Here is a 12,687-nt window from a genome sequence, read left to right as displayed (position 1 = left end):
AATGCACTGCCTGATAGTGCGATGGATATAGATTCAATAGTAGCATTTAAAAGGGAATTGGATGAATACTTGAAAGAGAAAACATTGAAGGGATACAGGGAAGGAGTGGGGGATTAACTGGATTGCTCTTAGAAAGACTCGATGGGCTGAATAGCCTCCTTCTGTGCTGTACTATTCTACGATTCTAAGTGCGTGCAAATGCAAGACTTCATATTGAAATGCATGCTATTATTAAAAGGTTCAACAATAACAATAACTAGAAACCAAAGGCTACGGATACCTTGAATACTGTATCAAGTTCTGGTGACTGAGACACAAGAGAGACGTTTAAATGCTGGAGGCAGTGCCAGGATAAGCAGGAGGCTGATCTAAGATGTAAGGCTTTTCAGCCTGGAAAAGAAATAGTTGAGAACTGATCCTATAGAAATAGATAAGATAGGTCATGGTAAATTGAGAATACTACTATAAATTAAATGTTGAGAGTAGGACAATAGAACATGGTTTCAAACGTAAAAGATAAATTTAGAACTAGTATCAGGAAAATCTTTTACATATAAAGGGTGATAAATGCATGGAATAGACTTCTAGTTTGAGTAGTGGAGGTGAAATCGTTTACGAAACAATTGCATTCTATTTTGGCTTCAGGCTTTTTCTGGATGGATGAATTAAACTGGGTCAAATGGACTTCCTCTGTGCAAAGGGACCTAATGATCCAAGAGAAAATAGCTTTCAAAAATGAGGAAGGAAAATCATATTTAATAATAGCTCACTTAAATGAAGCTGAATAACTATTTTTAAGTGAAATTCTGTGACTTTTTTCGCCTTATCACATCAACCTTTATCATTGCAGAATGTAATTGCCATGGAAAAGCTAGAGATTGCTACTATGATCAGAATGTAGCAAACAGGAGCCAAAGTTTAAACATAAAGGGAGAGTACATTGGCGGTGGTGTGTGTATTGAATGTGCTAACAATACAACTGGGATAAATTGTGAGACCTGCATTGATGAATACTTCAGACCTGCATGGGTACAGTAAAAAATTAACTTTTATTTGTTTGTTTTTTTCCCTTAAATTTTATAATTCCTGCATGGAATGGATAATATTTGAGGATGTATTATTAAGACTTTTATTCGAGATTGACCCAGAACAATATATTTATAAGCGCAAAAGCTACAAATAATGTGCAAAACTGACTAGGAAACAGTTAGAAGTGATCATCCATTTGTGATCATCTTTCATTTTATATAATAATAGGTAGAGATGGATATAGACAGAAAAAATGATTGTGTGCAAAGAGTTTGAAATTAGTAGCATTAGCTGAAAATGGAGAAGAAAAATAACTCATTTATTGTAACATAATTTCTTATTTAGAATTCAAACTGTCGGATATAGTTTTCAGAAAATATAAGTATTATATTTCTTTATTTTATGCATTCATGTGTTTTATATCTCAACATTAATTTGGGACTGGATTAGATAACTTTTTAATTTATTGTAATTTTTCTTTATTTTTAAAGTAGAGGTAATATTTGCAAGACCTTGTGACACCCAATAGCCTTGCACGCATCCAGTGCATATCAGGAAATCATGGGCACGCTACTCACGATTTTCTGTCCTTCGAAACCAGGCTGTACAAAATTTATTCATCTAAGTTTATGACCTCAAAATTCCACTCCTCCTCCGCCCTACCCCCCCGCTCCCCCCCGCCGACACCACCACTTTGGCCCGGGTCAACTGAAGGTATGGGCATATTTGCCTGCATACTCTGGTGTCAGGTACCAGTACATGGATTCCATAAAGCGGCAGTGCATCCTGGAATTCCTCCATTGTTCTTCCAACAGAAATAACACTGTAATAAGTTGAAAGTTTTAAAAGAACTTGTAAATACACACGCTAGTTCCTTTAAATTTACTTATGCCTTCAAGATAGTATCTAGCAACCCTGGGCATTCATTTTATAATTATCAGAAATAGACAGGCACTTCTGTCAGCCACTGAAAATAACAGCAGAAAATAGGATGGCATAAAAGTGGGAGGGGATATGGCGGAACATTTCCCACCATTGCCCACTTGATTAGCAGCACAAAATCACTGAGATGCCAAGCAGTCGTGTCTTCCATTCTGTCCAAGAGGACCGGGATGAAATGTGCCAGCTGCCAATTTCTACCCATTGCAAGCATATAAAAATTTGCTCCAAAATCTATTTTTCAACTAAGTGAGTGCTAGAACTGTAGAGATTAGTACTTGTTCACAGCATAGGAAGAGTTAATTTTAATCTACTAAAATACATCATAATGCATTATAATACAAATGAGAAATCATGACATTACGTAATATTTTATAGAAAAATGAATGTACATTATGTGTTCACATTTTTTCCCCAGGTTTCTCCTTACGAACCAAATCCATGTATACCTTGCTGGTGTAATCTAATTGGGTCTTTGCATAATAAATGTATTAAGGATGTCAAACAGATCGAAAGAGGTAATGTGCTTACCAAATATATATCATGTTTCGGCTTAGTAAATATACAGAGTGTTTGGATTTTTACAACAGCAAGTTTCCATTATCATTCTAGGTCTGCATCCTGGGTCCTGCCACTGCAAGGCTGGTTATGCTGGTGATAAATGTGACAGATGTGCTTTTGGTTTCAATGGTTATCCTAATTGCATTCACTGTGAATGTAGTACTGATGGAAGCTTGAATGTTGATCCATGCATTGGGCAGTGCATTTGCAAGGTATCATCCTGTTTATCTATAGCTACAGTTATCAATTTAATAAGTATCCCATGTGAGTTGTAAATTAAGAGGGGCAAAACATACAAAGTTTGAATGCCAATTCATTTAGAGTTGAATATTCATAAAATGTAAGGATTAGTGAGTGATAAACTGAACAGGGTGATATTTTTACCCTGGGCCACTTGCAAGAAAATCATTCATATAAGATGCTCAGTTGATTATTCTGCTGGTTCTGTGGGTATATGCATTGTACTGTATTTGGGGACATTGATCCAGATGATCCCAGGTTTGATTCCTTATACACACTAAGTTAGTTAATCACAATTTCTGTGGTGGTGGGTGCTACAGTTGGAGGAGCCGGCCAGTGAGTTGCCTCAGAGCGCCCATTTGGTGCTTACAGAATGTCAGTGTATGCTAGTGAGGCCCCATCACCAAGATGGTTTGGGCCTCTCCTTATTGCGATCATGGTCACAAGGCTGACTGGCCTCTTGATTACCACAGCAAACCAAAATCAGCCTCAGGATTTTACTTCAAAATAATTTAGCTTAGTTCTTAGATTTGCTTTTTATTAGTTTGTCCACTCAAGAAGTTAAGTGGAAAGATATCTACCGTAAATATATAACTATTAAATGGCTGTGACTTATTTACTTGTTCATCTTTTGTTAAATACATTTGCTTAATGGTTTTAAGCTTAAAGCAAAGTTTGAAGATGTGATGCTGTATTTGCCAAGATGGATCCTATGAAGGCACATGATAAGTTCAGTCGTTAAAAGTAATTAATAGTCAGAATTCATTGTTTTGTTGTCCAAGGCATGTTAGCAAAAGATACCGAGATCTCAAGGGTAAGATCATCTTGAACATATGGGGAATTAGATACTTGCCCTTGGGAGATATGAAAGTCAAATTAATTTAGAGTAAAAAAGATAGAAAAAACCCCAAAATGTAATGGGAAGGGAAAACTGTTGGATAGGAGGAATTTGGAGGTTCAGTCTTGAAAATAAGTCTTAAATTTTGCTTGTAATAGCATAATTTTCCCCAAGTAACAAAAAGCTTGATGTTTCAGCCTCTGTTCTAATTTGTTGTTTAGAATTTTATATATGGAAAATATCTGCTAATCTTGTAACCATAAGGCTTCTTTTAGGCTTTCAAAATTCCAGAAGATCGAAATCTGCGATGTTTTTTTGGGTCCTACCCTGCTGAAAATGTCAGCTAGAAAATGGAGTTTATTCAGTAAATTATTGTGCTGTAGGACCTCAGTGATTGTTCGAGGATTTAAGTAACTTGCGAGAGGCTCCTGGTGTTTGATCCTATTAGCTTTAAGCAATGTGTAATTTAATTACATGCCATTAGCCAGCTTTTCAGGGTTTTTTAAATTCTAGTGATATAAATTGTTTAGCAGAGGAAGCCAAGAAGGAAGACAAGCTGCATGTATAAATCCTTTTACAACAATCGTATCTCACTATCAAATCAATATTTTTGATGTATATATGAGTAATACTTCAAAATACTCTAGTATCACTTATTAGCATTGTTGAACTGTGACTTTATTGAAAACAAACATTGATTTTTGATGGAATATATCCATGTTTTTCTGGAATGATGTGCACCTTCCATTACCTTTATAACTTTGTAAATTAATCATAACCATTAATATAATTTACATTGGTGCAATTTGCAGGCCAATACTGAAGGAGAGAACTGCGACCGATGCAAAATAGGATTCTTCAACCTGCAGTCAGAGAACTATTATGGCTGTGATCAGTGTTTCTGTTCAGGGGTATCCAATGCATGTGAATGCTCTCAATGGACCTATGATAATGTAAGAATTATTGAATGGCAAAGTAACTTGTCTTTATATTTATATTTTACAGCTTTGGGGGTAATTTTCTGAGTTTACACTAAAGGCAGAGCTCGTCTACTAGCCATGCATATTGGGAAATATTGGGTCGTATTTCTTTTAATTTTCCATCCCTTAAATGAATGGAAAATTGTAGGTAGTGTGACCAGGGTGGCTGGCAGTAGTTGATCCTGGAGAAGCACCACTTTAATCTTCTCTCTCTAACTCATATCTATCGAACATAGCCTTAGCACGTAAGAACATAAGAAATTTGGTTTGTCTAATTAACTCCTGCAAATTGGGTGAATCCAATCGGAAATGCAACATTTATCAGTGCAAATTCTTGGTCAGCCACTTGAAGGATATCCTCTTTGGTAGTTTTTTCTCCGTTCCCTACGCTCCTAGCTAAGGCTGACAAACTTAGTCTCCATGGGAAGTGTCAATGTAAATGTCAGTTGAAAACAGGATCTAAACATCACCTGGTACAAAAATATAATTCATTGCCCATTGATCAATGTGTAGTACATTGGGTCTAAGAATGAAAAGTTAAAGACCATTATGAGAAAGTGTTGTTAACATTTGACTAAATTAAGAAAGCCATGAGAGACCTTAAATTTCACGAGGGTTCTTCCTATCTCCTGCTGTAACTTCGGAAAGGTGATTGACATAACAGCACAGGGAAACGGCACAAACAGCCGTTTTCAGCCAATTATGCCATTTCTGTGGGGTTTTTGCCAAAGTTATGATGAGAGACCGGGAAAACCCTCACAGAATTTCAGGGCTGGGATTTTTGGCAAGGTACATTTCATCACCTGTTACACTGATGGCTTTTTATTATGAATAAGCTCATTTTTGATTATGCGTCTTTCAAAGTAAGGTACATGCTAGCAGTGAGATGTCTGAAAGAATTTAGGGGGTGAAATTCCCCAGCGCCCCGTTTGGGGGCAGTAACCGAGTCGGGGCGGGACTTCCTGCGCCCGGTGCAAGTCCCGCACCGGCAGCGAAATTGCAGTTACTGCCCCTCACAGGTAGTGGAGCGCAATGTCATGTTTGGGGGCGCTACTTGGGTGGCTTCTCTGCGTAGCGCTGACACGTTTCAATGCACCCACCCTTCCGTTGAAGGAGAGGGCTGTGCACTCTGCAGGGCCTCTGATGGCCTCCACTGGGACACCAGGGTGAAGTGGTGCCGAGGCCACAGCCCAGCATCCAAATGGAGTGCCGGGTTGCATGATGGCAGCCCGGACCTCGCCACAGAGGACCAAGAGAGGCTGACGGGTGAGTCGACCAAAAACAAAAATGGCGACGTGCGGTGCAGCACCTTCCCTTTGACTTCTGCCTCGGAAGCAGAGGTCGGCCCAGTTTGCAACCCTCGAGCCTGGTGCTGACACCGGGAACGACAGCCTCTTGGGGCGCTGGCCAGTTTCCACTGCATGGTGGAATGGGGTCGCCGCAGAGCACTAAAGGGTTGCCGAGCACGCGATGATGTCAATGCCAGTTGCGCGGCGCTCCCCAGAGGCGCTAACATGAGGCGCAGAACAGTGCAATTTCAGCCCCTTAGTTTCTTTGGTATAGATAATTAAGCATTTTTTCTTAAATTTTGCCTTTTAGCTGACTGACATGTTTGATTGGTTCTTCACGGATTTGCAAGGTATTTCAAGAATTCTGCCTCGGCAGGAGACCTTGGATGGGCTAGTGCAGCTGAGTATTAACGACTCTGAAGACAGCAGGATTTTACCATCACAGTATTATTGGAGTGCACCAAGTGCATATTTGGGCCAAAAGGTATCTAACTTAAAAAAAGTATCTATATATATTTTTTTTTTTCTAAACTGTTGACTGGCTGCAAAATGTAAAAGGTATTGAGCCTGAAGGTGTCATCATGAAGGTTATATTATTTGATTCATTCAACAACAATATTTATATAGCGCCTTTAATGTAGTAAAACGTCATTCCACAGGCACTTCACAGGAATATTGATGCTGTTGATGCCAGTTCATTGGATATATTCAAGAAGGAGTTAGATATGGTCCTTACGGCTCAGGGGATCAAGGGGTATGGAGAGAAAGCAGGAATGGGGTACTCAGGGAATGATCAGCCATGATCTTATTGAATGGCAGTGCAGGCTCGAAGGGCCGAATGGCCTACTCCTGCACCTATTTTCTATGTTAATATTATAAGACAAAAAATTTGACAACAAGCCACATAAGGAGAAATTGGGGAGTGTCTTAAAGGAGGAAAGAGGCAGAGAGGTAGAGAAGCAGAGAACTTTCGGGAGGGAATTCAAGAGCTTGAGGCCAAGACAACAGAAGGCATGGCCACCAGTGGTTGAGCGATTATAATCAGGGATGCTCAAGAGGGCAGAATTAGAGGAGCACAGATAATGTGGGGCTGGAGGAGATTACAGAGATAGGGATAGGTGAGGCCTTGAAGGGATTTGAAAACAAGGATGAGAATTTTGAAATCGAAGCGTTGCTTAACCGGGAGCTAATGTAGATCAGCAAGCACAGGGGTGATGGGTGAGCGGGACTTGGTGTGAGGTAGGACAAGGGCAGCTGAGTTTTGGATGACCTCAAGCTTATGTAGGGTAGAATGTAGGAGGCCAATCAGGAGTGCGTTGGAATAGTCAAGTCTTGAGGTAACAAAGGGCATGGATGAGCAGCAGATGAGCTGAGGCAAGGGCAGAGTTGGGTGAGGTTACGGAGGTGGAAATAGGTGGTCTTAGTTATGCTGCAGATATGTGGCTGAAAGCTCACTTCAGGGTCAAATATGACACCAAGGTTGCGAACAGGTTCAGCTTCAGACAGAGTTTGGGGAGAGGGATGAAGTAAGTGGCTAGGGAATGGAGTTTGTGGCAGGGATCGAAAACAATGGTTTCGGTCTTCTCAATATTCAATTGGAGAAAATTTCTGCTCATCCAGTACTGGATGTCGGACAAGCAGTGAGATAGTGAGGTAGAGCTAGGTGTCGTCAGCATACATGTAGAAACTGACACTGTATTTTCGGATGATGTCGCCAAGGGGCAACATGTAGATGAGAAATAGGTGCGGGCCAAGTATAGATCCTTGGGGGATACCAGAGGTAACGATGCGGGAGCGGGAAGAGAAGCTGTTGCAGGTGATTTTCTGGCTACGATTAGATAGGTAAGAATGGAACAAGCGAGTGCAATCCCACCCACCTGGACGACAGTGGAGAGGCGTTGGAGAAAGAGTGGTCAACCATGTCAAAGGCTGCAGACAAGTCAAGAAGAATGAGGAGGAATACTTTACCTTTGCCACAGTCACAAAGTGTGTCATTTGTGACTTTGATGAAAGCCGTTTTGGTACTGTGGCAAGGGCAGAAACCTGATTGGAGGGATTCACACATGGCGTTGCGGGAAATATGGGCACGGATTTGGGAGGCGACAACATGTTCAAGAACTTTGGAGAGGAAAGGGATGTTGGAGATGGGGCGTTAGTTTGCAACAACAGAGGAGTCATGGGTTGGTTTTTTGAGGAGAGGGGTGATGATGGCAGATTTGAGGGAGAGGGGGACAGTACCTGAGGAGAGAGAACCGGTAACAATGTCAGCTAACATGGGAGCCAGAAAAGGAAGCTGGGTGGTCAGCAGTTTGGTGGCAATAGAGTCAAAGCAGCAGGAAGTGGGTCTCATGAACAAGATGAACGCGGCGAGGTCATGAAGGGAGATCGGAGAGAGACTGGAGAAAGATGTGAATTCAGGGCTAGGGCAGGGGGGAACCTCAGAGGAAGTTTGGCCCGGTGGGCTAGGGGAAGGAAGTGAAGTGGCTGAGGCGGCCGAACGGATGGTCTCAATCTTAGAGACAAAGTAGTTCATGAGTTACTCACATTTGATGTCGGAAGTTCGGGAGGACGAGACAGGGGAGAGGGGTTTGAGTAGATGGTTAGCACTGAAGAATAGAAGCATTCCAGAATGTTTCCAAAATAGTGAGCAATTTTGGCAGACGAGAGCAGGACCCAATAATGCTTTATGTGGTACAGCCAGATCTGACGGTGCATGGCTAAACCAGTTGTCCACCATATCCATTCAAGTCTGTATTGTGTACATAAATACACAGACTAACTGCAACTGGAGTAATGTAACTAACTGTGTCCTTTATAGCAACTCCCAAAATGGTGTACGAAAAGCAGCATGAACCAGCATGCTTAGCAGCAGTGTGTGAATAGCTCCTGCAGGGTCCTAACGCCTGTCTAGTGTTCTGTAACAAACAATAGAGTTTAAACACAACCTATTTCCCCGCTTTTGAAACCACAGTCTATGAACAGACTCAGCCCTTGAGATAGCCAGGCTCTGTTCTGATCTGCTGAGACTGGCATATGGCTTGCGGTGTTTGATTGAGGTTTTTGGTTGGGAAACAGAATGATGCCTCTGTTCCATCCTGCTGGTCTGTTGGCCTGTGTATTGGGATCAGTCTACGAGCGTTCCAACGAGTTCTATCATTGAGCTCGTAGGTGTGAGGGCTGAACTTTCACCCAATCTGTTTTGGAGGCGAAAGTGAAGATGTGAGCTTATGTCTCTGGTTTGAGTGCTTCAGTTGGGGCTTTTGAGCGCATCGTTTTGTGTCAGTGTACGACTTCGTTTTTCATTGGTGTTCTGAAATCTGGGATGCAAGTGTGGTTATCTTTGCGCTAGGTTTGGCTGGGGGTTTGAGAATGTCCAGTAGCCAGCAAAGACTCCCCCCAATCATAAGCTCAATGGGTGTCTTCCCTGTTAGCGAGTGCTTTGTCGAACGGTATGTGAGAAGAATGATTTGAACCGCTTCGCGAATGTTTGGCCTGCTGCCACGTTGGCTTTCAAAAGCTCTTTGATGACGTGATTAAAACGCTCGACACCTCCGTTTCTTTGAGGATTGTACCAAGCAGTAAGGCGATGCACGATAGCATGACGAGTAAGGAAATCCACAAACTGGTCGGAAACAAACTGTGGTCCATTGTCAGTGATGATGACCTCTGGGAGGCCCCACTTCATGAACATACGCTGCAGAGTAGTGACGATCGTTGATGAGGTCACTGAAATTGTTGCAGCGATTTCTGGCCATTTGGAATGCAGGTCATGTACTACAACAAGGAAATACTGGTGCTGTGGAGCTGCTTCAACTGGACCAAAGATATCCAACTGAAGTTGTTGTCATGGTCTGTAGAAACACAGAAACATAGAAATTTACAGCGCAGAAGGAGGCCGTTCCGGCCCATCGTGTCCATGCCGGCCGACAAAGAGTCACACGGCCCTTGGTCAGCAGCCCTAAAGGTTACATATAATCCTATGAACAATGACGGAAAGGCAAAGAGCACCCAGCCCAACCAATCCGCCTCACCACAACTGCGACACCCCTTATACTAAAACATTCTACACTCCACCCTAACCGGAGCCATGTGATCTCCTGGGAGAGGCAAAAACCAGATAAAAACCCAGGTCAATTTAGGGAGAAAAAATCTGGGAAAATTCCTCTCCGACCTATCCAGGTGAGCGAAACTAGTCCCGGATATCACCCTGGCCGTATTCTATTCCCTGCAGTACTTACCATTATATCTGCTCCATCCAACAAAAGGTCATCCAGTCTAATCCCAAATACCAGCTCTCGGTCCGTAACCCTGCAGGTTACTGCACTTTAAGTGCCCATCCAACCATATCTTAAAAGTGGTGAAGGTTTCTACATCCACCACTCTTTCAGGCAACGAGTTCCAGATTCCACAATCCTCTGCATAAAGAAGTCCCCCCTCAAAACCACCTTAAAATTATGCCCCCTCGTAATAGACCACTTCACCAATGGAAATAGACCCTTACTATCCACTATGTCCAGGCCCCTCAATATTTTGTACACCTCAATGAGGCCTCCTCTCAACCTCCTCTGTTCCAATGAGAACAAACCCAACCTATCCAATCTGTCCTCATAACTAAGATTCTCCATTCCAGGCAGCATCCTCGTAAATCACCTCTGCACCCTCTCGAGTGCAATCACGTCCTTCCTATAGTATGGTGACCGGAACGGCACGCAATACTCCAGCTGTGGCCTAAACAATTTAAGCATAACTAACCTCCCTGCTCTTATATTCTATGCCTCGGCCAATAAAGGCAAGCATTTCATACGCCTTCTTAACCACCTTAACCACCTGGCCTGCTACTTTCAGGGATATGTGGACAAGAACTCCAAGGTCTCTTTGTTCATCTACACTATTAAGTGGCCTACTGCTTAATGTGTATACCCTTTCCTTATTAGTCCTCGCAAAGTGCATCACCTCACACTTCTCTGAATTAAATTCCATTTGCCACTGCTCTGCCCACCTGACCAGTAGACTGATATCCTCCTGCAGCCCATGACTTTCCTCTTCATTATCAGCCACACAATCAATTTTAGTGTCGTCTGCAAACTTCTTAATCATATTCCCTATATTCAAATCTAAATCATTGATATATACTACAAAAAGCAAGGATCCTAGTACTGAGCTCTGCAGAACCCCACTGGAAACATCCTTCCAGTCACAAAAACATCCATCAATCATTACCCTTTGCTTCCTTCCTCCAAGCCAATTTTGGATCCAACTTGCCACTTTGCCCTGTATCCCATGGGCTGTAACCTTCATGACCAGTCTACCATATGGGACCTTATCAAAAGTTTTGCTAAAGTCCATATATACTACATTGTATGCACTACCCTCATTGACCCTCTTGGTTACCTCCTCAAAAAATTCAATCAGGTTAGTCAGACACGATCTTCCCTTAACAAATCCGAGCTGACTGTCCCTAATTAATCCTTGCCATTCCAAATGCAGATTTATCCAGTCGATCAGAATTTTTTCCAATAATTTTCCCACCACTGAGGTTAGGCTGACAAGCCTGTAATTACTCGGCCTGTCACTTTCTCCCTTCTTAACGAAGGGTACTACATTAGCAGTCCTCCAATCCTCCGGCACCATGCCCAGATCCAAAGAGGACTGGAAAATGATGGTCAAGGCCTCTGCTATTTCCTCTTTTACTTCACTCAACAGCCTGGGATGCATTTCATCCGGGCATGGGGACTTATCTACTTTCAAAGTTGCTAAACCCTTTAATACTTCCTCTTTCATTATATTTATTTCATCCAGAATATCACATTCCTCCTCGATAGCAGTATCTGCATTGTCCCTTTCCTTTGTGAAAACAGACACCAATTATTCGTTAAAATCCCTCCCAACATCTTCCGCCTCCACACAAAGATGGTCTCTAATAGACCCTACCCTTTCTTTAGTTACCCTCTTACTCTTAATATATTTATCGAACATCTTAGGGTTTTCCTTAATTTTACTGGCCAAGAATTTTTCTTGCTCTCTCTTAGCATTCCTAATATCCTTTTTGTAATGTACGTACATAAGGTCTACCCACCAACAGGGATGTCCTAGGGTCATAGTTACTATTGTGCTGGGCCCGGTATATAACCTGAACTTCACCTTTGTATCTTCACTTCTGGAAGCCATTAAAGACTGACCAGGTTCTACCTGGTCACTGTCTAACAGTACGAAGTTCATTACATCATTTCATACACTACAACTGGTGATGAGGCAAGTACAAACCCACGCAAAAGTATGGCGAGCACAGCATGATCGAGTACTGTTGGAATCCTCGAGAGATTCATTGAGGGAGAGGATTGGGGAGATTTCACGGATCGTCTTGACCAGTATTTCATGGCTAATGACCTAAACAAAGACAAGGATGCAGAGAAGCGCAGGGTAGTTCTTCTCACCGTCTGTGGCCCCACGATCTATGCACTCATCAAGAATCTGCTCTCACCCACTCTTCCTACAGAAAAGGATTACAAAGAACTGTGTGCTCTAGTTTGGGAACAGCATAAACCCACGGAAGGAATCCTCATATCCAGATATTGCTTCTATATGCACGTTCGTCCAGAAGGCCAGGACGTAGTCAACCTGAGATGTCTTGCAGGGCCTTGCAAATTCGGGCTTGCGTTGGAAGACATGCTGCGTGACTTTTTCGTGATTGGGGTCAACCACGAGGCGATCTTAAGTAAGCTGCTGGCTGCGGAGACGCGGACCTCAGCAAGGTCATCACTGTTGCCCAGGCTTGCATGTCCACGCAGAAAAGCACAAAGCAGATATCGCA

The 12,687-nt window shown here is 42.4% G+C and overlaps 1 protein-coding gene across 2 annotated transcripts in view; it reads left to right on the top strand.

Annotated features, from left to right (window-relative positions):
- Window positions 1–12,687, top strand: part of lama2 (laminin, alpha 2) — a 693,080-nt gene that overhangs the window by 282,852 nt on the left and 397,541 nt on the right. For both annotated transcript variants that reach the window (XM_070885262.1, XM_070885261.1), the window contains exons 8-12: window positions 851–1,029; window positions 2,387–2,486; window positions 2,581–2,741; window positions 4,420–4,560; window positions 6,187–6,360. In XM_070885262.1, the coding sequence (XP_070741363.1) occupies window positions 851–1,029; window positions 2,387–2,486; window positions 2,581–2,741; window positions 4,420–4,560; window positions 6,187–6,360 (755 nt within the window). The remainder of the gene's footprint in view (window positions 1–850; window positions 1,030–2,386; window positions 2,487–2,580; window positions 2,742–4,419; window positions 4,561–6,186; window positions 6,361–12,687) is intronic.

The sequence above is a fragment of the Pristiophorus japonicus genome, chromosome 7 (assembly GCF_044704955.1).
Source record: "Pristiophorus japonicus isolate sPriJap1 chromosome 7, sPriJap1.hap1, whole genome shotgun sequence".
NCBI classification, from domain to species: Eukaryota; Metazoa; Chordata; class Chondrichthyes; family Pristiophoridae; genus Pristiophorus; species Pristiophorus japonicus.
Note: the sequence above shows the minus strand (reverse complement) of the source record. Positions and strands in the feature narration are given on the sequence as shown.